The sequence below is a fragment of the Limulus polyphemus genome, unplaced genomic scaffold, assembly GCF_000517525.1.
Source record: "Limulus polyphemus unplaced genomic scaffold, Limulus_polyphemus-2.1.2 Scaffold1293, whole genome shotgun sequence".
In the NCBI taxonomy this organism is placed as follows: Eukaryota; Metazoa; Arthropoda; class Merostomata; order Xiphosura; family Limulidae; genus Limulus; species Limulus polyphemus.
In genome coordinates this window covers 216,360-244,069 of record NW_013666903.1, presented here as the reverse complement: position 1 = coordinate 244,069, position 27,710 = coordinate 216,360, and the positions used below count along the sequence as shown (strand labels likewise).

Below are 27,710 nucleotides of genomic sequence, written 5' to 3'. Positions count from 1 at the left end.
CAACATTATCCTCAGGAGGCCATAGATATGCCTAAATAAAATGTTTTTAATTGTGTACCAGTTTAACGTTGAATATTATTTATGATTTTATCTGACAACTTTGTTTGGGATTGGTGATGGACTGCAATCTTCAAGTCTCACCATAAATTTTCTATTGGATTCAAGTCAGGACATTGACTGGGCTACTCTCGGACATTCACTCTCTCTTCTTTTGAAACCCCTCTAGTGTGGCTTTGGCCTTGTGCTTCAGGTCATTGTCTTACTGAAATGTGAAATTTCAATCCAGTTTCAGATTCTTGGCTGACTCAAGCAGGTTTTCCTCAAGGATTCACCTATACTTTGCACCATCCATCTTCCCCTCAATCCTGACAAGCTTCCCAGTCCCTGCTGGTGAGAAGCATCCCCTTAACATGATGTTGCCACCACTATGCTTGACAGATGGGATTGTGTTGTGCTTGCGCCAGACGTAACACTTTGAATTTAGACCAAAAAAAGCTCAATTTTGTTCCCTTATGACCACAAAACTGTCTGCAGTATCATTTACATTCTTTGTTGCAAACTCCATACAAAATTTAAGATGATTCTTTTTCAGTAATGGCTTCATTCTTGCCACTCACCCATAAAGGCCAGCTTTGTGTAGGAACCAAGATATTGCCAATGTATGAACATTGACTGCCATCTCAGACGTGGAACTTTGCAAATCTTTCGAAGTCACTGTTGGCTTCATAATGGCCTCCCTAAACAGTTTCCTGCTTGCCTGGCTGCTTAGTTTGGAAGGGTGGCCTGATCTGGGTAGTGACTGTGTGGTATGAAGCACATTCCACTTCTTAATTGAGGGTCTTCACCGTACTCAAAGCGATAACCAGCGACTTTGAAATTTTCTTGTAACCTTCTTCTGATCTTTGCTTCTCTACCACTTTATCCCTGACTTGTTTGGAGAGCACCTTGGTCTTCATGGTTGGTTTGTCATACCACTATGTGAGTTGTTGCTTGAACCGATACATTTACTCTGAAATTAAGTTAAACCACTTTGGTTACACACAGACAGAGACCATTACACTAATGCTGTGACCTTTCAAACTAATCTTTTGCACCTGAACTGATTTAGGGTTGCTGTAGCAAAGGGGTTGAATACTTATGCAATTCAGAATATTCAAATTTTCTTTGTAAATTTAACTTTCATAATATCAGTGTTTTTAGCTTTCTGAGTTTGTTGTAGATTGTGTACATTCGAAATATAAAGTTCCATTTGGAAGTTTCATAATTGCAAGCTCAGACAGCAAAAAATATGGAAATTTTGCTGGGGGTGAATAATGTTGTAAGGCACTATACCTAATATTTTGTGTAATATCAACTGATAACATTTTGTGCATAAAACTTATATTAACCATAGAACTTGGTGTTTCAGTTTTATTTATTCCTTGATTCTGTTTTGTATGTAATTCAATCCTGACATCTAGTGTAAACTATCTTGCAAATATAGTTCTATTTTATACTATTTTCAGTCAATCTTTAAAGGTTAACATTTTTAAAGATTGATTGAAAATAGCTGCTTTTATTTGAAATTGTTTAAGTCATGAGCTAAATAATGTGTAAGCAGCCTCAAAATTTACATAAGCTTCCAAAGGCTAGTTGACTTAAAAGAAGTAGCTACCTCAGTAGTCTTTGAAAATGTAAAACTTATTATATATAAAGCAAAAAAAAAAAGAGATTTTACTGATTGGATTATTTCTTTAAAAATTTTAAATGACTAAATATGCATTATAGAAACCAATTCATTTTAAGAAATTCAACAAATGGTGAAAGTTAAAATGATAAGAAAGCAATTGGTTAAACTAATCAAGCAGACTTATCAGTATAATCTGCTATTTAAAAACTTTGTTTACAAAATATGAAGTTGCTATTACTAAGAATAACTGGATGTTGATAGATAGAAATTGACTATATATGATGAACAAAATTCAATTTGCATGTGCTAATTAACCTCTTAGTATAAATAACTTTTATTTGACTCAGATTGTTATATTGAGTTCTTCTCTTGTCAGCCCAAACACACAAAAACGTGATATCATTCATTATAGTTTTGAAATTGATTCACATATACTTTATAAGTTTACTCGCCATTCTGTAGCTCTCTCATATGTATATGAACATAGTATCTGCTTACCTCAAAATCACATATCTACATTCCATCTTCATTAATGCAGACATTTGTGTGTACTGTGATGTAGTTTTCATTATTTTTAAAAGTTTTACATACATGTATTCATGACAATAGATTAGTTTTTGTTTTTTCTTCTCCATTTTTAAAAATTTATTTGTATGCCTTCTCAAGATGTTAACTGTTTAAAGTGTTTTCATGTTTTTAGCAGATGTCCTTAAATTCCATGAATTCTATCATTATGGCTAAATAGTAACTTCAGAATTTTGGATTATGTCACACCAAATTTTACTTTTATTATACATTTTAGCAGCTCCTCTGGTAAAAGTTTTTATATAAATGTATATCCTATTGTAGCAGCTTTATATCCTTTGAATGATGCTATGCATGCATGTTTCTCTGTAAGTTTTTGACTTCTGTCTGTGGTGACTTTGTATTAATTTTTGACAAATTACTTTCAAGGGAATATAGAACGTTTTTTTTCCTCCACCATCAATTTAAATTTATTTTGGGAATCCCATCATAAGCTTTGTATTATTATTTCTTATATACTACTCATGAACGGTGTCTCCTTGGAAGAAATTTCTTATAATGAGTGTTAAAAGATAGTGTATCAAATACTTTGTACACTTGAGAATTGATCATAAAATGTTTTGTTTGAGTTTGCTTCGATCATTTTCTGGAATTCTGACAGGTATATGACAAGAAAATTATTTGCGTTGGCCAAGGGAGAATGTGCTATAGAAAATCCTGATAATCCAATGAACCAGGAAGTTCTACTTGGGGGACATCTCTATCTAATGGTACTTAAGGTGCGTAATATTACATTTATTTTTCAAGGAAAAGATAAATAACTTTAATGCCGCAGTTTTTGTAAAATGAGTTTCATTGAACATTTAGTAGTTTTGCAAGTATCTTAACAAGTGATTAGTTTAGGCTAGGAAATTTGTTCTTGGAATAAGTGCATGTATCTATATATTTTTTATCACAATAATATTGTCTCCATTTTATTGGTTTGAAATTAAAAAGTAGTTTTATCAATATTAGAAGAATAATTTGCCTTTTTAGAATCAAGTTAAAAGAAATTACAAATAATTATCTAAAATGGAATTTACATGAATAATTACATTAAGCTTGATAATCATTGAATGAATATATTTTGTTTTAATATGTTTGTTTTTTTACTGAGTCATTTCATTGGGGCTATGCATGAGAATTTTCAACCACAAATCAAATATGGTTATTTTTAGACTGTACAATAGATTGAAAAAGCACTGCATTAACATTTAGTTTAATAGTGGTAGAAGTACTACTTTGCCCTTTTGAAAGAATGATACATTCTTTCAGAGGAGTTTTTGTATATCTAAAGGAGAGACAACAAGAAATCCTCAAAAATACAGAAAGAATTTGTATTAATGAATGATTGTGAAAAAAAAAAATCCATGCTTGAAAGAAGGTAGTTTTACATTACATAAGTTTGACTGTGTGATCTGAATTAAAACTGCTCCCATACAAAGAATTTTGAATAAGAATGTTATGTGACACTTTTAATAAAAACAAAATCACAATCTTGAAAAGAGTAGTAGTGGACTTGTGTTCATAAACTTCTTCCATTTTATCCAGAAAGGAAACATATAAATAGGTCTTGCACATAACAGAACAAAATAGATTGATCATGGATTTCATAAAACTTTGTGATGAGATTTGGGCAAGAGTTTTATCATTCTCATAATGGGAAGGTGTTCTAAAAGTAGGTGTTTATTTACAGAATGAAGTATAATTCTAATATGTAAGATAGTTAATTCAAGTGTTAAGATACTTATATTTTAGTTTTCTTAGTATTTAGGTTATATATTATATAAATATTGATTAATCAAAAGAACTTAAGAGTTTCTTTTGTTTCTTAAAGATCAGTTAGTTATGCTACTAGTGGATTTTAGTTAATTATTAACTGCAGCAAAATGTATTAATATAATTATTAAAATGTGTTACTTGTATATAAAAGTGGTAAGGAGGAATGAAAAAGTTACTTTAGTATTTGCTTGTTTATTTTTGAGGAATATATTTACTGATTTTTTTGCAATGATATTGATTGTTTTCAGTTTATTTAAGTGAAAGTTATGTAATAGTCTCTACCATTAATAGTAGTATTTTTCTTTAAAGTGTGTAAAAATTACATGTATTAGTGCAATGATTTTGAAACATTTTTAATTTTTACTTTCAAAGGAGAAGCTTGAAAGTTGGCTTAACACGATAAAAATGATACTTAATCGAAAGATCAAGTCATCTGGGCAATCTTTTGAGCTCACTCGGAGTGAGTATTAATAGTACAAATTTTATGCATTATTTGTAAATACAAATTCCAACCGTATTTATCATTACAGTTGAATTATGATTACAATGTTTTAGTAATATACTAATGATATTCTTTAGAATTTTTTAATTTGTCTTGTGTAAGTTATAATGATAGGAAGTTTCTTTTTGCATATAACTAGAGAATTAGGAATTATTAGAACTCAGAAACTGAAATAAGTTTATAAAATTAAATACTTGATTAGAGTAGAAATATTTTCCAAACCAACTATTATGTAGAGTTTTTGTTGAGTATATATATTTTCCTTCGAAACTGATCTCTTAAAAGTACAAGTAACAAGTAAGTCACTATTTTTTTAGGAAAGCTGATGTTTCCTTTTTGTATAATTTCTGAGAAAATTGTTCAGATCCTGTTTATCTTCACGTTTAATAACTAATTCTATAACACCTATCTTGTCATAAAAAAGTTTACTTATACCTACATATATAAAGATAACACAGTCTTTAGAAGATGAAACATATTTCACTTGTTTTCCGTCATAATCATAACTTACAATTGTATTTTGTTCTATTTATTCCATTTTCAAGTTGAAAAGTAATTCAAATGCTCAGAAAAGTGCATTTTGTAATTATATTTTCTAAATATTTCAAAATATTTACAATACAACACTTTAAGTATATGAGAAAATGTAATAAAATACCTTTTTGTCAAAGTGCACTATGTTTCAATTTGCTGGATAAAGGAAAAATCAGTCTCATTTAATACATAACCAACATGACTGAAACTACTTGCAAACTGATCCAGTAGGCTTCAAATATATCATAAAAAATATCTATATAAAACTGGAATTACCAATGTAGTAACACCATAACCTTTTAATTAGCAAACTTTTTTCCCTACTAATATTCTAAATAAGAAGTGCTGAAAACTGTTTTTCTTTAATATTGAATAACATTTTGTCATATTCCATGAATGAACAAAATATCCTTATCAAGTAATTGTTTTTAGTTTCAGCAACTCCAAAACAAACTAAGACATTACATACTGTTTCACACTGAGTGGAAATACCAATTATATTTTAATACTGTAATTCAGTGTTAACATTACAATTAAAATATTCATTTAGTGAAGGGGAGCTTCATACTTTAGTAGTATGCATCATTATCAATATATAAAACTTGCATCTGTCTGCCTTAACATTAAACTGAATTAGTAATGGCCACTTGTGAAAATAAATGTAGTTTAACTTTAATGATTGGTAAAGATTTATTGAACAAATAACAAGTATTTAAAATTGTCATCTGAATCAAGGTTGAAAATATAATTTAAAACTAACTTAAAGCACTCTGTAAAATAAAGAAAGAAGAGGTTGTAACAAATTACACTATTTTTGAAGTTATTATATAAACTTTTATTCTAATTTATTTTACTATGAGTTATTCCATATTATTTTTTGTTCATTGTGATTTTTTTCTATACATTAAGCATTTTAAAACTTCTAGTGTTGTACACAAGTAAAGTGACAGTGTAATTTATAGTACTCCCATGATGAATACTGGTTAATGTTGAATTAAAATCAGAAGATTTAACATTAATTACATATGGCATAAACAAGTTTTACAGTATGGTGATTATGAATACTTACAAGCATTAAGCATACATTCAACAAAAAATCCCTTGAATAGTCCATTAAACAAATTGTTTTTACAATATCCATGTGGATTTAAAAGATTTGTAATCCACAGACAAGCACATAAAGTAATTGTTTCTCAGGTGCTGTTTTTTTATTCTTTGGAACTAGTTTTTTTTAATAACCAGTTAATTATGAGAGTTTAAAGTTTGTAGTGCAAACTGGAGGGTTGTATTCATTGTTAAAAAAGGTAATTAAAACGTGATCTGTTACTCCATAAAACAAAATTGGTTTTAGTTAAGCCAATGTGTCACCATTATGACTTTATTGTGGCAAACAAGACACTTTGTAACTGATTTAGGCTTACACAAAAGATTTCAAAGTAATTTGAGTGTGCATAATAAGATGGACTTTATGCAAGGATATATATAAATATAATTGTTGTAAAATTATATTATTCTATAGTGTGAAATTGAAAATGCATGCAAACAAACAAAATTCTACAATTTAAAGCACATGTAAAAGCCTAAATCAGTTAGCAAGTGTAAGGATTATATTAATTTTCATCATTAAGATAATTAAAATTACAAATAAACAGAATACATAGTACATGAAAAAAGATGGTTAAGCTGTTAAGTGAATTTAATCCATGTCAACTTTGAAATTATATATATATATAACATGCTTTTCAAAAATAAAAAATATTGCAAGAAAGATTGATATAAGCTTATGAATGTTTTAAAAAACTGAAAATCTTGGAAAAAATTAACTATTAAATTATTCTTTACCAGTTGTTTTTATTTCTAGTCATACTAGTGTAGATTCAAGGAAAACTTTGAAGCAAAATTTTTCTTTATAGGTAAACATTGTTGATTAAATCACCATATTCTAGCTATATAGATTTCCATAGCATATTCTTTCAATGTGAGAAGTAGAATACTATAAACGTTTTACTTCTCTTTTAAGAATTAAGAGAGAAGTGATTTTCAGAAATATTGAACAGACTTTTACAGTTTTAGGTTTTAAAGAAGTTAGTTTAAACTTTAAATTTTTTACCACTTGATAATTAACATTTTTAAACTTTTAATGATAGAAAACAATCTTAAATATTTAAACCGTAAATGTGAATCAGCTTTTAGCCATCTAAATGTGAACCAGCCTTTAGCCATCAGTATAGTAATGTATTATATTGATTAATAGAGTTAACTGTCCACCTCTGATTGTTGAGTTTTCATGTTTTTTAACATCATTTAGCATTAAAACTTATTATTATTTAATGATCTTCATTTTTTTAGTGTTTATTCATCAAATAATATTTCTTATTTTAATTGAGCCATTTTGTTATAATCTAGCTATTAGAGTGATGATTAAAGGAAATAAACTGTTTATAGTGAGTTTTTATTTGAATTACTTTCCTTTTCATCTCCAGCTTTAATGCTTCAGTATATATCTTTGGGCAAGGATATCTCTCGACCAATGGAGTACCTGCTTGCTACAGGAAATCTTGTTTCTCGCTCAGGCATAGGGCTAATGCAGTTTTCTGGTCTGACTATTGTTGCAGACAAGCTCAACTTTTTCCGATATCTTTCTCATTTTCACAGCATTCATAGAGGATCATTTTTTGCTGAGATGAGAACAACAGCTGTTAGAAAGCTGTTACCTGAAGCTTGGGGTGAGGTTCATTTAATCAGAAAATGATGTAGATAGTGTATGATCATGTAAAGCCAGTCAAACTTATTGAGCTTGTTTTTGTTTATCAGTGTATTTCATGTTGCTTACCATATATCTTGAAATTTTAATCAGGCTTTTAATTTTTGTATGTTTTATATAAGACAACCAATAGTTATTACATTTCTATAAAATAGAAATCTGTGTATTAATAAATATGCAAAAAATCATTGTTCATATTTGTTGATACCTTACATTCACTTTGATACAATAAATAACATTCTTATAACTGTTTTTTAATTAGCTCATTACATTGATCATATTGCTGAGTAGTCACTATAACACTTTATAAAATTGCATCTTTTTGTTTTATATATATATATTTTAAAAAATGTAGTGTTATGCTGGTCAATTTAAAACAGTGATGTCCATGTATTGATTTTAATAACTGGTTTATCAGTCACCTGTACCAAATATTTCATTTTCCCAAACAATACTCTGGACTTAGGCCTTACTATGCAGTTTTTAGGCTACACAGTCAAATTGTTTTTCTGATACTAGACTCAGGCCATCTACCCAGTTTTTAGGCTACACAATTAAGTTGTTTCTCTGATATCAGACTCTTGATTTACTAACTGAAGAGACTATAAGACTTCCAAATATTTCACTTACTGTGCTATATAGCTAACTCTTAATCACACTTATTCCAAAGCTAAAAGAAAACTTATTACATAAAATTTTACCAAGTATGTTAAGGCATATAGTTTACATTAGATTTTACCAAACAACACTGAGCTCATACATTACCCCTCTCCAAAATAATTTATAAGACAGATAATTGTAATACAAAAATTTTCAACAAATAGTAATATAATTCAGATACATGTAAAAACAAAATATTATTTTAATTGTTCATGACAGTATTGAGAAATAATAAACCAGAAACTGCATAATTAGTTACTATAAAGTTACAACTTTAAGTGATCCATTTGACCTCCACAAATTAAGTTAGTTTCAACTACTATTGTATTTTGATATCAATCACGTGATAAAATGTTGTCTGACTGACAAATATTGTTTTAATATCTCTTCCTGTTTATAACTAGTTAACTTCATTATTCTTGAAGGAGAGAAAGTATTTATACAACATATTTCAGTTAAGGTATGGGAAAGTAATCACTTGAAGTTAACCTTCATTGGAAACAAAGTTGAGAAAGTTATGAATAGTGAAATTTGCACATTTTATAATCTGGTCTCAGCACTATACAGTAGCTTTCACCTCTTTGTATGTAATACACAAAAAAAGATTTTGAGAAAAACTATAAACTCAAAGTTCACACCTTAGTTCTGTTCTCACTTTTGAAAAAAATTATTTTATAATTATCAACTTCACTATTTTCTGTGATGTGTTTTTAATTCTAGGACTTAATTTCCCCCACACAGCAGAGTTTTTTTTTAACATGAAACACATGTTTTACATGTTTTTCCTTAATTGTTTCAGGTTTTCTCTGTCCAGTTCACACTCCTGATGGAGCTCCATGTGGTCTTCTCAACCACATTTCTGCCATGTGTGAGGTATGGAAATCAGTAGATTATTTATAAAATTTTATTCAGTTTAAAACTAGGTATGTTATTCATAATTTGATGATTATAACTTCCAAAATGATACCTCATCTCTACACACAGATTTAGCTATCTTCCTTATGCATCTACCAAAAAGATTTGCATGCCACTAGCCTCAAGGCAATTCCCACCTAATTCACATGATTTAATATAAATTGTGCTACTATATGATGATGTAATCATGTGATGAAGTCTTCCACCAATAAGATGGTAATACACCTCCATGTGCAATAACCTCCCTATGCATTTGCACTTATGTGAACTTCATTCTTCTTCTTGGCATTATATTGATCAGACATGTTTAATTTTCTTGTCTGAGTTCAGTTTGTTGAGATTTGCATCATTAATGAAACTTTGTATTTTGCCTTCTTTGGATTTTGTTTAAAAAGCTTTAATGTTTAGTGTGCATTCTCAAAGACTGTTATTTATGCTTAGTCCTGAGTGAGTGACCTCATTTGCACTTAGGTTTTATTTTTATTATGGCTTTACGAGGTTCGTTAGCTGTCAGAGTTGTTGCAGCCATTGTTCAATGTTGTGGATTACCATATGCCTCCTTGACTCCTACTCCCATCCCATTGGCCAAATTTCTTTTTCCTTAGTTGGAAATGATCTGTTGGAGTGTGACCTCATTAATTTGGGTTGTGCTCTTTACTATGCTCCTTACTTTTTCTTGTATACTTATTGTTTGTCTGGCTCCATTTCTCTGCCTGATTGTCTTCAGTAGAACTCCTTTCTCCTTGATAACCTGTAGTGATTTTATACGGCTTCTGTTCTTGTTATCGTCCCTGGTTTTTCTTCTTTCTTAACCTTGCCTTTACTCCTACTCTTTGTCTGATTTAGTCTTCTCCTCACCTTCCCATTCCAGATTCCATGCCTTCCCCTTTTTTTGTTTGTTTTCCCCCTTACAGACATCAACTTTGTCATTCGTATTGTCAGTGACTATTATGCATGTAGACCCTCTGGATACCCATCTCTTATCCTGCTGACAGTAAATTTTCTTTTCTCCACCTTGATCTGTTTATTTGTCCTTCTACTCTCTGCCTCCTTTCCCATTTCCATTTCTCCTTCTTTGAGCATCATCTTTGATCTTTTTTCACCCAGTCTGTGTTCCATCATGGTCAATGTGTTGGGCACCTTTCTACATGTCTTTCTCAGTCCATCTTCCCTTTGTTTTCTATGTTCTATCCATCTCTTTTACATCTTCCCATTCCTTGCGCTCTTCCCTTTGCCTTCATGTCAGCCCATCATGTATTCTTTGGTATCATGAGACAATTTTTTTTGCCATATTCAAGGCCTGAGGCTCGTGTTCCTTTATTGGAATATTTACTTTTTTATTCCATTTGTAGTTCTTTTCTCCTACCTCCCTTTCTTTTACGGTGGCTACTTGGTTGGGGGAATAGGGAACTTTACCTAGGATCTCAGTCCTTTCTCACATCTACTCAATATTTGGTATTTTTGAATATTTTCTTCCTCTCTTGTCTCAACAAGTTTAGTCTTCTCTTCTTGGCCTGTGAGCTATGACACGTCTGGTTACTTGACTTTACACTTCTCCTTCTCTACCTGCACAAGAGGTTCTTTTACATTTGGCACCTCTGGCTTCCCTGGAATACCTTCTTACTTTTGGGCACAAGCTCATGTATCCCCTACAGTTAACATTGCAGATCCAAGAATTTCTTCTTGAGGTACATTGTTCTCTTTTATGAGCCTCTCCTCAAGGAATTTTAGTGGTGACTGAATCACATCTGCACTGCTTCCTGCATTTCCTTACTGCCTCTCCCTTCTTCAATCCTTCCCTTTCTGATTTTGGAGTATTTCTAGATGTTGGAAGATCTTTTGACATTTAAATGTTGGACAGGTGTCCACTCCACATCACCGTGCCTGATCTTCTCACTGTTTGTTGGGCATGTTCTAATTCCTGTCCTTACTAGTGAATCCATTCAGACTATTCCACTGCTGTCGTTCCTTGCTCCATCCATCCATGAGGCTCCTGCTCCAGGACCTTTTACTTTTGGGCATTATACATTCATTTCTGGGCCAATTATCATCTGGTTAGTCTTTTTATATGTCATTTACTGGGTGCTTATGTCTTGATAGTAGTCCTTCTTTCTCAGGGGTCTGCTTGTCATTTAGACCCCCTTCCATACCCTATTTCCCCTCTTTCTCTTTTGCTTCACCTTGTTTGTTCATTGGGGGACATCTTCTCTCTATCCTCACACAGGGACTTTGTCCATTCTGTCATACTTTGGATCCTGCTTTCTCCTTATGTGGCATTATTCTTATTACTTTCTTCTTGCCCTTCCACTCTCTTTGTCTCTCAGTGTCAGTGGTGGATCTTTTGCCATTGGTCCTTCTGCCACCCCTTTCCTCCTGACATTCATTCTGTGAACCGCCTTTCTGCCTTTATTTTACATAACTGTTTATCAATAGCTAGTCAGTATCCTCCTTTGCCGGTTGTCAGGGGGTCCCTTGTCTAGGACCCTTCTTACCCCTCGTATCTGTAAGTATTTTTAACACTCTCGCTATGGGCTCAATTGAATCCCCCAAGTTTGTGACTCCAAATTGACCTTTATTGTTTCCCTATGATAACTTCTGATATGTTTTATGTATCTTCAATAAAATTTTAGAAGCTTTCAGTAAGCATTAAGAGTATTTTGTAGACACAAAATCAGAATTTTTAAAGGTGTGTTTTCCCTAAAAATTTCTCCAGGAATATATGGAGTCAAAGTGTTGACTGCTCTGAGTGCAAAGTGATTTTAATGTTAAGATTATAAATATGTTTCTTCATCTGAAAAATCTCCAATTTCTAACATCTCCTAAATACATTCCAAACGTTTTTTGTAGTAAAACTTTATATTTTATCTGTTATTTTTTTTAACCCTATACAATGTTGGTCAATATGACCGACCTCGTAAACACCTTAAAAAATCTATATGTATAAGCACAAATCTCTCTTTCTCTCTCTATGTGTCTATTTCTTATGTACAGCCACATCTTTAAAGCTACAAACTCCAAACTTGGGGTACAGATACAGAAGCTGTTTTAAGGCCACAAATTGAGGCTAAGTTGACTAGTATAGCAATTTTTGGCAAACAAGATGACCAATTGGTCTCAAATTGAAAAGGGTGAATTTTTTTGGTAATGTATGATCAAGAGGGCTGTTATTTATGTTTCTTCTCTGTGTGAGGACTTCTCCTAATCATTGTATTCATGATCAATTATGTGTTAAAACGATTTAAAACCTTTGTGCAGCTTTCATTTGATTCTCTGCTCTTTCCCTCCCTCTCTCTTTCTCCTACACATACATGCCTACTCCCTAACACCCCTTAATTGAAAAAGGCTGATGCTTTCTCTCAAATATGCGTGCACACTCTCTCATCTAAATAGGCTTGCTTGAGCCATATCTTTTCCTTTGCTTGTAACGATCAGTTATATGATGATTTTTTTATACAAACATTTGGTATCTGAAAATTTTCATTTATGTTGTGTTGCAATGAGAAGAGAATAAATCTATTCTTCATTAATGGAATGATAATAAGTCAATAAAGTGCAAAAAATTACAATTAATATGGTTGGTTTAACCCTAACGCCACAGGTACCCTTTACTGCACATGACATGAGGTTTTAGTGTCTTACATTAAAAATGTTATTAAACAACTTTTGTTTACGTTATACCAATCAGAATGCCATAAAATCTTACCTAATAATCCATATTTAAATAGTATATAAAAGTTTTAAGTTCTTAATTTCACAAGACGATATTAGAAAAAATCCTGAATTTACAATAGTGTGACACACATGACACATTTTGTCTTAGCATGTCATCATCCCTATTTTATCCATAACCCCTCGAAACTGAACGAAAATAAACGTAAATTACTTTCTATAAAATAGTTATTGCTCTTACAAATCATATATTTAAAATCATTAATTTTGTTTGGCAACAGAGCTATTGATTAGGAAATCAAACCCATCCTGCCATGCCCACCTGTGTTTCAGGATTTGTTAGTAGTTTTCTCTTATGTTTAATTATATATTACCTATAACCAATAGAAAGTCAAGGTTTTCATCTATCAAATGACATTGTATAACGTTATGTTCTGAATGGTTAAATGTCAATTTCACTCAGAGTACCAACATCGTTCTCGTGAGAAAGTTAATGTCTAGCTTGGATGAATTTGTAATGAATGTTGTTGTATAGTTAGAAATCTAGAAATGTTTGAGAAGTAAGGTAATTTGTCTACTTTTTGCATGTTATGAGTCTATATTGTTTGGTGCATTATTTAATTAAATACAAATTATGAAGTGCATTACTATCATTAGTATAAAAATTTATGGTCAACTCTCTTCGAAAACCGATAGCAAGAAAAAAGAAGCTTGGTTATTCTTTATGTATAATTATAAAGTAACTAAAATGTTAAAATAGGGATCCTTTTAGGTTAGTTAAGATTCTTCTTCTTCCGTAGCTTTTTCCCGTATCTATACGGGGTCACTATTTTCGGTTTTGGCAGGGTTTTTACGGCAGGATGCCCTTCCTGACGCCAACCATCCCCTAATTTAGCAGTGTAAGACTAGAGGGAAGGCTGCTAGTCATCACCACCCACCGCCAACTCTTGGGCTACTGTTTTACCAACGAATAGTAGTACTGACCGTCACATTATAACGCCCCCACGGCAAAAAGGGTGAGCATGTTTGGTGGGATGGGGGCGCGAACCCGCGACCCGCAGATTGCGAGTTGAGCGTCTTACCCACCTAGCCATGCCGGGCTCGTAGGTTAGTTAAGACTACATTAGGTAAAAAGAAATAATAATAATATTATAATAAAAATATTTCATGAGGCACACATGTAAACAGCTCGTGGATAGTGTAACATGAGATGCATGTTCCCCAAATGATTTACAACTTATAATGGTGTGGATAGTAGTTAGACATGGTTCAAAGGACAATAGAATATAATTATATATAGATTTATATTGTTATGAACTTAGAGCTACTTAGGATAAACGAATGTAGTTTCATGTTACAATTTGAAGTCATTCTAGAAAGAAGAAAAAGGTAATTTAGATTTTTTTTTTTTGGTGGTTACGAGGTCGGGCAAATTGACAGATTCTGTTTAGAGATAGGGTATAGAAAAGAACATCTAAACTATAAAGTTTTACTGAAAAATAACGGTTGAAATGCATTTAGGAGGTTTTAGGGATTAAACAAAGGAAATTTGAGATTTCTGAAATGAGGAAAGATATTTTTAATTTTAACACGAAAATTACTTTGCACATGGGCTATTCAAAGCAAATGCTCAATATAATCTTGAATAAATCTTTATTGTATTTTATTCAAAGAACTTCACTAAAAGATATGATTTTTTGTATGTGAAAGACTTATAATATTAACTGAAAGACTGCCAAATTTTATGAAGATATACACATTATATTGAAAGTTAGAAGTATTAAATTTATAAAGACTTTAAACGTGTACAAAGAGGTCACGTGGTCAGTCAAATTGACCGAGCCTGTGTTGAGAGAGTTAATAAAAACAACTCAGAATATTTAAAGCCATTTTCATCTGAGCAATGCCAGGTACTCTACTAGTATGAAATAAATTTAAATTACTCCTTTCTTTCTCTCTAGAATGACTTCAAATTGTAACATAAAACTACATTTGTTTATCCCTAAATAGTTAAAACTCCTAACAATGTACATCTATTTCTACATAAATATTATTGTTTTCTTGCCCTTTGAACTATGTTTAACTAATAATTCTGCTACACAAGTTGTAAATCACTTGACGAAAGTGTAGCTCATGTTACCCTATTGAATTACATATGATACTGCTTATGAGTTTACCTCATGAATATATATTGTTATTATTTTTTTCTTTCTATTACCTAATCTAACTGTCTGGTCCCACAAATACATCAACATATTCAGCTAACAAGTCAATAAGTTACTTCTGCTGCATTGAGTTTAGATTGTCTGCACAATCCTCAACTAGCAATCTTAGATGTGTTGGTAACCATATAATCACTTTCAGAAATGGTGCAATGGATTCAATCCTAATGTTACCATTAACCTTGGTTACTTCCACTTTGGCCCGGCATGGCCAGGTGGTTAGGGAGCTCAAATTGTAATCTGCGGGTCACAGGTTTGAATCCCCATCCAACCAAACATGCTCACCCTTTCTCTATTCGTTGGTAAAAGAGTAGCCCAAGAGTTGGCGGTGGGTGGTGATGACTAGCTGCCTTCCCTCTAGTCTTGCACTGCTAAAATAGGGACGGCTAGTGCAGATAGCCCTCGTGTAACCTTTGCGCGAAATTAAAAAAACAAACAAACTTCTACTTTGCTTACTCTATGACCATTACAGTGTGAATCTGGATAACTGACCATCCACAATTACAAAACAACATTGTTGAGCTGTAGTTAATTTTCATGAGTTTAACTTAAGAATTTTGCTTTTGTCTGATTTTATTTTTGCTTTTATAAATTTTATTTACCTTTTTATTGTGCATCATTTTATTCTGATGTATTACATTTGTGAGTCATTTTACTTGGTTTACCATTATTTTGAGTTTTGGTGTAATGTTATATTTTACATCTATTGTTTTATTTTTAATTATAAACTTTTATACATATACTTGGCCATTCTGCTTCTGTATTTATTTTTTTCTCCCATGTTTCTATAAATTTCAGATTGTTATCCCATCTTTTGCTGATTATCCGTTGTGATCAGTTGCTTTAATTTTGTATTGTATTTAGCTTTTCATTACATTTAACTTTGTATTTAATTTAGTTTTTAATTACAGTTAATTCTGTATCTTTTGCTTTGATTTCGTATTTCATTTTCACTAAATGAATTTTGTGCAGTGCAGTTTTTCTACCATGTTCAGTTCAGTCTAATGATTTCAGATTTAGTTCTGCATAATTTTCATTCTGTTATGTTAGTTTTGCTCTTGTTATATTAAGTCTCTTTTATTCTATAATTTTAGTTTACTGACTGTTGGAGCATCTGTGTACTTACTAAAGTTTCCTTTGTTTGCCTGTAGGTTTCATAACCCTTTGAATTTCATCTAAAGAGATGATTAATGGAAATAATGCATATGTGGGTTAGTTAATAAATTTGTACAGCCAAACTTAATTTAAAATATTTGAGCCATGGAAGGCCCTGAGATGAAGAAAAGAGAATACAGTTCAAAACTGATATAATTTAATCTTCTGTAGAGGGGTAATACAGAGGTTTGTACAAGTTAGCATGAGCTTGGAGTTAATCTTTAATCTCTCCTAACTGTGTAAGATACAAATGACTACTTATATAAGTAATCTAGATTGTGGGGTGCCACACTATAGAACTTTGGTCTGACCTTAAAGGTGAAATGACAATTTGTTTTGTCTTCATTAGGTGCAAAAGTCTCTTACTTTTCTCCTAGCACCAGTGGTCACAAAAGAATATGCTAGATCTCGGAAGCCAGCCATTGTCATAGTATAGCCCATCATGTTTTATCGGTGTATAATAAATATTTTTCTTCTTGTTAACGGATGTTTTTTAAAGTATATTATGTGTTCTCCTTCTTAATTCTCTTCCAAACATCTCTGTTTAATTCTCCTATTATTTTGATACTTAGTGTTAAGTAACCTGTTGGTTTCAGTTTTACCTGGAAATACCATGTGGTCATATAATTCTTTCCATACAGGGTTGGTGGATTACACCTACCTTGCAACCCCAAAGCAACCATCACTTTCCATACTATAACTTTTAATATGGTAAATATATATTGACGAAATTTGGCAAGCATTTAGTAAGCATTACAAGTCTTTCAAAAACAAAAAAATATCAGACTTTTCAATTGACTGTTTTTACTAATTTACTAAACAAATTTTCATGAAGGTATAGAGTAAGAGTGTTGACTGTTCTGAGTGCAAAGTGATTTTTGTGTTAAGATTAAAATACTCTTCTTGATCTGAAAATTTTTTAATTTAATTTGCTTAGCCTCTAAAAAAATTCCAAATAAATATCAAACTTTTTTTTCAGTAAAACTTTGTATTCTTTCTATTATTTTCTTTACCATTACTATATACATACTTGGTCACTTTGACTGACCTTGTAAGTTACACTTTTCTTCTTTCTCGAATGACTGAAGATTCTAACAGAAAACTACATGTGTTTATCCTAAATAGCTTGAGGCTCATAACAATATACATATGTTTCTACTTAATTTTGTTGTTTTATTGCCCTTTGAACTGCGTCTAATTAATAATCCTCCGTACAAGTTGTAAGTCACTCGGCAAACCTGTAGCTCACATTATGCATGAGCTATTCATGAGCACACCTCATGGAGAATTATTAATTTTCATTATCTTACCTTATCTAACCTAATAAATTTCTTATTTTTACATTTGAATTACTTTTATAACAATAAATAAAAAATATACATGAAAAATGAGAAATATAGTACTTACCTTTGACCTCTTATTTTTTGCTGTTAGTTACCAATGAAATTTAAGCCTACTTTTTTTTATAGTAATGGAAATGGTAAACTAAATACCTTTTATTCACTTAACTAATGCACCTCAGAACATACAATAATCAAACACACAAAGCAAACAATGTACTTTTACTCATAATTTAACTGGCTTTCTAGCTATGACATAAGAGCCTTAAAATAATTCCCTAAGCTTCTTGATCTGAACCCTGCAAGAGAAACTTTTAAACTAAAGATGGAGTGGACAATACTCTGCACTTAAAATAATGTAATATAATATGTCATTTGATATATTAAAACTTTGTCTTCCTATTGGTTATAAATGATACAAAACATCAGATGGAATTATTGTAAATTTATGAAAGAGGATGTGACATGTGGATGTGGCAAGTTGTTCTGACTTTTAAGTTTATGTCTCCAGTAAAGAAAGAAGATTGGAGGCTTTAAAAATTAAACTTCACCTCAGCAGTATCTATATTATAATAAGTAATTTGCATTAAACTCTGTACTTCAGAGAGGGGTGGTTAATAAGTTATAGAATGGGCTAGACCTAGAAAACAAATGTCAAGATTCTCATACAAGGAAAGAATTAGGATTTATTCATATACTTCCTTTTAATAGTAAGAAATTTAAACTTTTATTAAAATCTAATTAACTAAGTTTTAATGAAAGGTTTGTGTGTATACATTGATAATAAAGTAGTTTAATTAACTAAACTTTGAATGAAGCTCTATAAAAGGTCATACATGCACACTTTAACCTACCTGTAGAGAGAGGATTAATACAATTTTATTGAGATTATGCTGTTTCTTTATTTTCCAGATAGTAACTTTTCAACCACCTGTTGCTCATTTGCCAAGAATACTTGTTTCACTTGGTATGTCCCCATATGATGGCCCATCTCCTTGCTCATTGAAAGATTCATATCCAGTTCTTTTGGATGGCAAGTTTGTTGGATGGGTTCCACATGTTTTTGCTGCAAAGCTTGTTGATAAACTTCGATACATGAAAGTCATGCAAAAAGAGAAGGTAATACTATGAATAATTATTTGAATTATGTGTAGAGGTGCAATCATTCTCCAGTTCTTCCTAAAGACAAATTATAGAAAATATAAATTACAGTATTGAAAAACACTTCCAATTAAAGAATATGCTGTTTCCAAATTATTTAAAGATATTTGTTAGTGTTTGTATAAAAATTTGAAGTGTGAGTTTAATGTTAGACTACAGAATAGATCAGTGGTTCCCAACCTTCTTTCCAAAGAAGGACCAGCAATCTCCAACCCCATAATTTCATGGACTGCTTCATATAATATAAACTTTTTAGAATATGTTTAAATTACATTTTAAAACACTATACTTCAGTAACTATATTTTAAAACATGTTTTTGTTTCAGCTGTTTTATGCGCTGGCTGAAATCTCCCTATGGACAGGTGGTTTGTAACCACTGGAGTAATGTCAGTATTGACTTATAACTGTGAAAAAGAAATTAGTAACTTTATAAAGCACTTGCAATTTATGTATATATGATATTTCTTTAAATTAAAATATTCTATAGCAGTTGTGAATTTTTTTCCAGTTTTTATAGTAAAAAGCTACTTTACTCAACTTTCTAAATGTGAGTTCTTTTAGAACTATACAAATAAAATATTCATATTTATAACTATCATAATCAAATTATTTGAGATAATAGACATTAGCATCCAACATAATTTATACCCTTTGCTCATTGATAGTTTTGCATAATGTTATGACTGGTTGCTATAAGGAACTTGTAAAGAAAATAGTGTCTATGTCAACATTTTAGAGCATTGCACCAACTTTCCAAGACAAGCTACAGAGTTTAAAATTTGGTTACTTGGAAAAAAGTGGTATTGATAGTGATATATATCTCAAGGGAGAACTTTTAAATTTTGCACAAATTAAAAAAATTGTTGCAGTAACTATTGCAGTTTTATTACATGCTGGAATGTGGAAACTCATACATGTGTTTCATCTTCATGACATCATAAAATCATGGCATAGGCAGGACGAATAAACTGTTGGTAAATTATGACAGCATAATGGTCTCAAATTGGCTCATTAGGAAGGGCATATGTCTTAAAACTTTTAGTGAATGAGATAAATGTAAGAAACACAAGCTTATTTTTAACTGTTTTCTTACTTCTTTATTTTTGAGTATAATATTTATCATTGGTTATGGTATATGTCGTAAACCTTCCAGATAATATTACAGTTTTAGTGCCTTCCAAAAAACAAGAAAAAGAATAATTACAATATTTTAAGGCATAAGTGGCTTATATGGAATTGATTATGGCTGAAAAAAAAAAGTTGTTATTGTGGTGCTATCTAGCAAGTTGTAAATTATATATATTGAACTGAATTTTATGTCATTCTACTTTAAGCTTTAACTTTTAAAACAATTTTTCTATAATTAAATTTTACAATATGTTTTCATACTCAGTATATTACAAATTCTGTATTCTGCTTCTCAAAGGATATGCAATAATATATATATATATATCCTCAAGTTACTATTTTGATCAAAGAAGCTTTCAAATATATCAAAAGAAATTGACTATGTAAACAGTGTGAAGTGTAGAACTGCTAACTTTGCTGGAAATGAGAAAGCATTATTCATTTCATAAGAAAGATTTTCCTCATTTTGTATAAATGTTAGTAGACAGTTACATTAGTAGTTTGTTGGGAGCTAAATATTTTGATTGACTTGTTGCTGATGTTTCAAGACTACTTAGTCAACAGGGAATCCTTGCACCATTGAGTTGTATAAAAGCAGATTTTGTAAGGAATGAATATTAATATGCACATATTTCTGTATCTAACCTGTAAAAATAAAATGTAAATTTCCATGCATCAAGTAAACAATTTAATTAAAAATAGCTTTTGAAGGTGTTTTCTTTTTTTCGTGCCTTTTGCAAATGTATGATGCACCATTAAAACTATAAACTGTGCTGATGTTTAAGTAGACTATTTTAACCTTAATTTGTTATTCAACAAATAAAAACTTTTCAGCATTCTAACATTTATTGGATGCCCCATAAAAACAACATTGTACTAGTTTATCTTTCAGAAACATTATTATGATGCTGACAGGTTATGGCACAAGAATATTATAGCACTAATAGATTGTCTGACAGGAACAACCTTGTGGCATTGCTTAGTTATCCGACAGGAATAGTAATGTGACATTAATTGGATATCTGACAGGAACAGTATTATGTCACTGCAAATATTAGCTCATTTTTATGTCAAACAAGCATAATTTATCATTCAACTTCTAACTGTAAATGAGCATATATAGTATTAGGTCATCAAGAAATTAATATCGTGATTTGGAACACTTTCATTAACCACCCCCAAAAAACATACATCACATATAATAGTTAAACAAACTGCCTAAATGTTATGTTAGTGTAGCCTACTTAATGTGTAAAGTTCAGTATACTGTAATCCGTTATAGTGACGGCACATGATGAGACACACATTTAGCATGTAATGCTGTTTGAATACAAGAAGGGAAACAATGCCTCTGTAGCCACAAATATTATCAAAGAAGTTTACGGAAATGTTTTGAACATTCGTAAGTGTCAACGATGGTTCAGAAAATTTTGTTCAGGTGACTTTAGCCTTAAAAACTCTGACAGCAGGGGCCGACATGTTGGAATTGATATTGATGCTTTAAAGTTCTCCCCTACACACCATATATTCTTCAGATATGGCACCATCAGATTACCATCGTTTTCGTTTGCTGCAACACCATCATAACACTTCGAATACGGGCTTGGTCAATTTGACTGACCACATGACCTTTTTGTACTCGTTTATAGTATTTATAGAATTAATACTTATAACTCTCAATATAGTGGGTATATCTTCACGAAATTTGGCAGTCTTTCAGTTAAATTATAAGTCTTTCACATACAAAAACTCATATTTATAGTGAAGTATTTTTAATAAAATATAATAAAGATTTGTCCATGAATATATTCAATATTTGTTTAGTATAGTCCGTGTGCAAAATAATTTTAATGTTAAAGTTAAAAATACTTTTACTCATCTCAAAAGTCTCAAATTTCCTTTGTGTAATCCCTAAAACCTCCTAAATGCATTTCAAACTTTTTTTTGTCAGTAAAACTTTATAGTTTATCTGTTATTTTCTCTGCCCTATCTCAAAACGAGATTGGTCAATTCGACTGACCTCGTAACCCCCAAAAATAAATCGAAATATACCTAAATTACCCTTTTTTCTTTCTAGAATGACTTCAAATTGTAACATGAAACTACATTCGTTTATCCTAAGTAGTTCTAAGTTTGTAGCAGTATGCATTTATATATAATTAAATCTTATTGTTTTATTGCCCTTTGAACTGTGTTTTACTACTATCCATACCATTAGAAGTTGTAAATCACTCGGGAATGTGCAACTTACATTACGCTATCGAATTACATTACCCATGAGCTGCTCGCCTGCGTGCCTCGTAAACCATTTTAATCATATTGTTATTACTTATTTTACCTAATTTAGTCTTAAATAACTTAAAAAGATCTGTATTTGGAAGGTGTTAAAGAGGACAACAGCATGTTTTTGTTTCAAAACCAAGTGATTTCTTTAATCAAGGCATTAACAACTTGATTATAAAATGAAAAAGCTTCATTGATAAGAATGGAGACTATTTCATTCAATAAATTTTTTGTTTTGATATAGAAGTTGTTTGAGTTTTTCATCTAAAAGTTCTTGACGACATACTAGAATTAACTTTACGTCTTCACAATTAATGACATTACACTTTCATATGGAATAAAATTATCACAAACAGCAAAGACTCTCTTATACTAATGTTGTGTGCTTAAAATCAAAACCTTGATAAGATCCTCAGCCACTTCTCTGTCTTATATTTTTACTCTGATAACTCATTGCTAGCAGTATAATGTCAAAGCACAATATTCTGCCATATGTCTGATTATTGTATCACTAATGTTAGGGTTATATATTTTTTATGCTAGAGCATTTGCTCTTAACCTTTGATTTGAAATGAGTAGTTTTATAGCTATTTTTCAATATAAAATATATTGTGTACTTTAAATTATAAATGTTTATGTGCAGAATTAATCAAAATTGATTCATTAACTTTACTGAATAAACATTCAAATTGAAAAATTTGTTAGTTTGTAATTAGCTACTCTCTAACTTCTATTCATCTTACTAGGTGCCTTCCACACTAGAAATTGCATTTGTAGAAGCAACAACCAAAGCATCTCAGTATCCTGGTATTTACTTGTTTTCTACTCCCGCCCGCATGCTAAGACCAGTTGTGAATCTTACCACCAATACCATTGAACTCATTGGGACTTTTGAACAAGTGTACTTGAATATTTGTGTTGTACCAGAGGAGGCTTATGAAGGGGTTTGTATTTCCTTTTGGTGTTTCTTTATCTGTATTTTAATGTTTTTTGTATTATGTGCTATTTTGTAAAAAAAAGTATTCAATATAATTTTTTATTTTACTGAGGTTATTTCAAGAGACAGGGAATTGTGAGGAATATTTCAGTCTTAGCTTGGTATATAGTTTTACTACCAACCTAAATTTTTTTAATTGGCCATACCTTATGATATATTATTGGGATTAAGGCCAAAATATTGCTAACTGTGCAGGTACCCCACTGATGATTACTAGGTTAATTTTTAATTATGATTTATTTATGTAGCTTAACTTAATCAGATATAGAAAACAATTTGAGAGATCTCAACCTCTCCTCATATGACAACCCCTCCATCCCAGGCACCATTTCAGTAGCCCTTTTCTGAACCATTTCCAACAATTCAATGTCCTTCCTAAGGTAAGGAACCCAAGACTGAATACAATACTCCAAATGTGGCCTAACCACTGACCTATACAATGAAATTATATCTTAGACTTGTATTCAATATTTCTGAAGATACAACCTAAAATCCTATTTGTCCTACCTCTACCAACAGCACACTGCTTGGATGGCTTAAGAGACTGATCAATTATTACATCAGGATCTCTTTCTTTTATGACACTGTTAAGGTTATTCCCATCCAAATTATACATATAATTGAAATTATGATAACTCACATGTATTGTCTTGCATTTATTATAATTAAAAACCATTTGCCATTTATTTGCCCAGCTCACTAAATGATCTATTCCCTTTTGTAAAGCAGCAGCAGCATCTTCACAGCTATCAACACCCAAGACCTTAATATCATCAGCAAATTTAGGTAATTTATTGACCATTACTTCATTTATTTCATTGATGTAAATCAAAAAGAACAAAGATCCTAAGCAGCATCTTCACAGCTATCAACACCCAAGACCTTAATATCATCAGCAAATTTAGGTAATTTATTGACCATTACTTCATTTATTTCATTGATGTAAATCAAAAAGAACAAAGATCCTAAGACCCGAGCCCTGAGGTACCCTACTTGTAGCATTAATCCATTTTACCTGAACTCCATTTACAACAACCCTCTGCTTTCTTCCATCTAGCCATTCTTCTGACCAATTTGTTAAATTATCTCCCACACCTACAGAGGTAATTTTTTTACAAGCTATTTATGTGGCACCTTGTCAAATGCTTTATGAAAATCCAGATACACCAAATCTACACCCTTACCATCATCTACTTAGCAATAACCTTTTTAAAGAATGTCAAAAGATTTTTAAAGTAAGATTTTCCCTTAGTGAAACCATTTTGACTATCTAATAAAATTCTAAACTTTGTTAAATGGCTTTGCAAAGCATCTTTTTTTTCAGACTTTCCAAAACTTTTCCCATAACTGATGTAAGACTAATGGGCCTATAATTACTGGGACAGTTTTTATCACCTCTCTTGAAAAGAGGAGTGACATTAGCCAACTTCCAATCCACTGGCATCTGCCCACTATTTAAGGACTTACAAAAAATAGTAGCAAGTGCCTCACATATCCAATCCTAACCTCCTTCAAAACCCTTGGGGATATATTATCTGGCCCAGGAGCCTCATCATTCTTTAAACTTTCCAATTTTTTATAAAAGCTCAGACTTAATGCATTCATCTTGTTCGATATTGTTTTCATCTATCAACTGTTTAAGATGTGGAATACTGCTTAAATCTTCATTAGTAAAAACTAAGGAAAGAGCAGAATTTAATAACCCAGCCATTTCATAATCATCGTATACGAGCCTTCTCTTATCATCCTTCAAGGGTCCTACCCCAACCTGTTTTGTTTACCCTTAACCCTTTCACAACGGGAGCCTCTTTAAATGCTTTTCTGCTCAAATCACTGTGTTACATTCAAAATTTAATTAAACACCTTTACTATCAATGTATGTGAATGAAATTTATATAATAATGTATATTATGAATTAAAGTTTTATTTTATCCAAGTTTTAAGTCCTTTATTTCAAAATAAACTACTTAAAACTTCAGATGTATTGTCACATGGCTAATAAGCTATGAAAATTCTCTACTTTGGCCGTCTGAATCTTCAATAATACAATGGTAGTTGGTTAGAGGTATGTCTAGACAATAAGTTGCTCATGTAACCTTTTGACTCCTTTATTTCAAAGTTCTCTGAATGAATACATTTGAAACAACTAATAAATTTTTTCAACCTCTGACAGATGCCATGCCCACCTTCAACAGACTTGTTTGAGCTTTATAGCCTACATGTAGATGCTACATAGATGTGCATAATCATTAGAAGGAGATCATTTTACACAATAATCTAACAACAGTTATTTTGAAATTGGTACACAAATTATATGCAGTTGTCATCACAGATTACTTGTAATTGACTGTATTATTGTTGGCTGCTTGATCGACTATAGCACTTATGGTTGTTTCTTTCCTAAATATATTATAGTTAGAGATACAGTTTAAATTGTATTTAGGTCTTACTATTATATTTTAGTTAATATGTATTAGTTATGTTTTAAAATGTTTAGTTAAAGGTTTTAAACATTTTTTAAATGTACATCATACTTTGCGTCCATTCTCAAGGCTTATGATATTATTTAGTAAAAACACTTAGTTATAATAATGTCATTCTTTGTGCCCAAGATATTTATGATATTTTACAAAATCTTACCAGTTTTTGAGAGGATACATTAATAAGTCTCAGAGTTACCACATGTATTGTTGTACAAGTGAAATTCATTACTCAATTTCCACATAATTGCATGAGCACGAATATTTAGTAAGCCAGATCGTTTTTTAACTAAAGCTATTTATTGAATGATGATTGGCATCATTGTTTAAAAATGGGTCTTAAGCCAATAAAGGTTGAGAACCACTGTTCTAGGAATCTAGATGATAAACTCACAAATGGAATGTATAAAATTTAAAATAGTATTAAAAGCTTGATTTATTTAGCACTAAAGAAAATTTAATGTATACGTTTTAGCCATATAAAGATAATCTATTCATCATTCCAATTATGCTTTGGTTTTATAGTTTGTTGAAGCTTTTGGTTTTCTTGTGATATCATAGAATATACTTTTTTACTCACATCATCAGTCTTAATGGTACTGAAGTCTTGTTTAAATTCAAGTATGGTCTTAAAGTTTTTATGAATAAAGTTTCCTTAACCCTAAGCAATCAGGTGAACAAAGGATTGAAAACTGGTTGCTATAAAGAGGAATACTACAGTTCCATGCATGTACTCACACAAATAACAGCACATCAACCTTTTTTTTTTTTTTCAAGTGTTCCTGAATTTGCATTTCAATGATAAAATAGTTGAACCAATATAACCTCTCTTACAGCAAGGATGTAAGTATTTATAGATGATGTGGGAATGCTTGAGTGATGGGATACTGTCTTTCAAATAAAAATAAGTTTTGAATTCTTCTTTGAGTTTTAAAAACCAATCTTATATTAATTTCTGGATAAGTTCTCTTCATTGGCCATTTATTTTTAAAGAATCTGTACACTTGGCTAGATATGGTAACACAAAGGTCACAAGACAATGTATAACATTTGATATTAGATGAATGGGATTGTTGACTTCCTTCAAAAACCTAACTCTCTGAACACGGGCTCGGGCAATTTGACCAACCACATGACCTCTTTGTACTTGTTTAAAGTCTTTATACATTTGATACTAATAATTTTTAATATAATGTGTATATCTTCACGAAATTTGGCAGTCTTTCAGTAAACATTATAAGTCTTTCACGTACAAAAATCATATTTTTAGTGAAGAATTTTTAATAAACTAAAAAAGACTTCTTGAATATATCAAGTATTTGTTTTGAGTAGTCTGTATGCAAAGTGATTTTCATGTTAAGATTAAACATTAAAATCTAAAATTTCATTTGTGTAATCTCTAAACCTCATAAATACATTCCAAATGTTTGTTTTCAGTAAAACTTTATATTTTATCTGTTATTTTTTTACCCTAACTCTATACGTGGTTGGTCAACTTGACTGACCTTGTAACCACCAAAACAAATAAAAATAAATCAAAATTACCCTTTTCTTTCTTTCTAGAATGACTTCAAATTGTAACATGAAACTACATTTGTTTATTCTAAGTAGCTCTTAGTTCATAACAGTATACATCTATATATAATTACATTTTATTGTTTTATTCTACTTTGAACCATGTCTAACTACTATCCGCACCATTATAAGTTGTAAATCACTCGGGGAATGTACAGATCATGTTACAGTAACGAATTACATTACCCACAAGTTACTACGAGCTGCTCACATGTGTGCCTTGAAAAACATTTTAATTATAATATTATTATTATTTATTTTACCTAATCTGATATTAACTAACCTAAAAGGATCCCTATTTTTTACATT

General features: G+C 31.0%; 1 protein-coding gene across 2 annotated transcripts in view; it reads left to right on the top strand.

Annotated features, from left to right (window-relative positions):
* Window positions 1-27,710, top strand: part of LOC106462981 (DNA-directed RNA polymerase I subunit RPA2-like) — a 130,597-nt gene that overhangs the window by 54,010 nt on the left and 48,877 nt on the right. For both annotated transcript variants that reach the window (XM_013922951.2, XM_022390386.1), the window contains 6 exons: window positions 2,856-2,973; window positions 4,388-4,475; window positions 7,535-7,777; window positions 9,275-9,348; window positions 18,689-18,895; window positions 23,096-23,293. In XM_013922951.2, coding sequence (XP_013778405.2) covers window positions 2,856-2,973; window positions 4,388-4,475; window positions 7,535-7,777; window positions 9,275-9,348; window positions 18,689-18,895; window positions 23,096-23,293 — 928 coding nt within the window. The remainder of the gene's footprint in view (window positions 1-2,855; window positions 2,974-4,387; window positions 4,476-7,534; window positions 7,778-9,274; window positions 9,349-18,688; window positions 18,896-23,095; window positions 23,294-27,710) is intronic.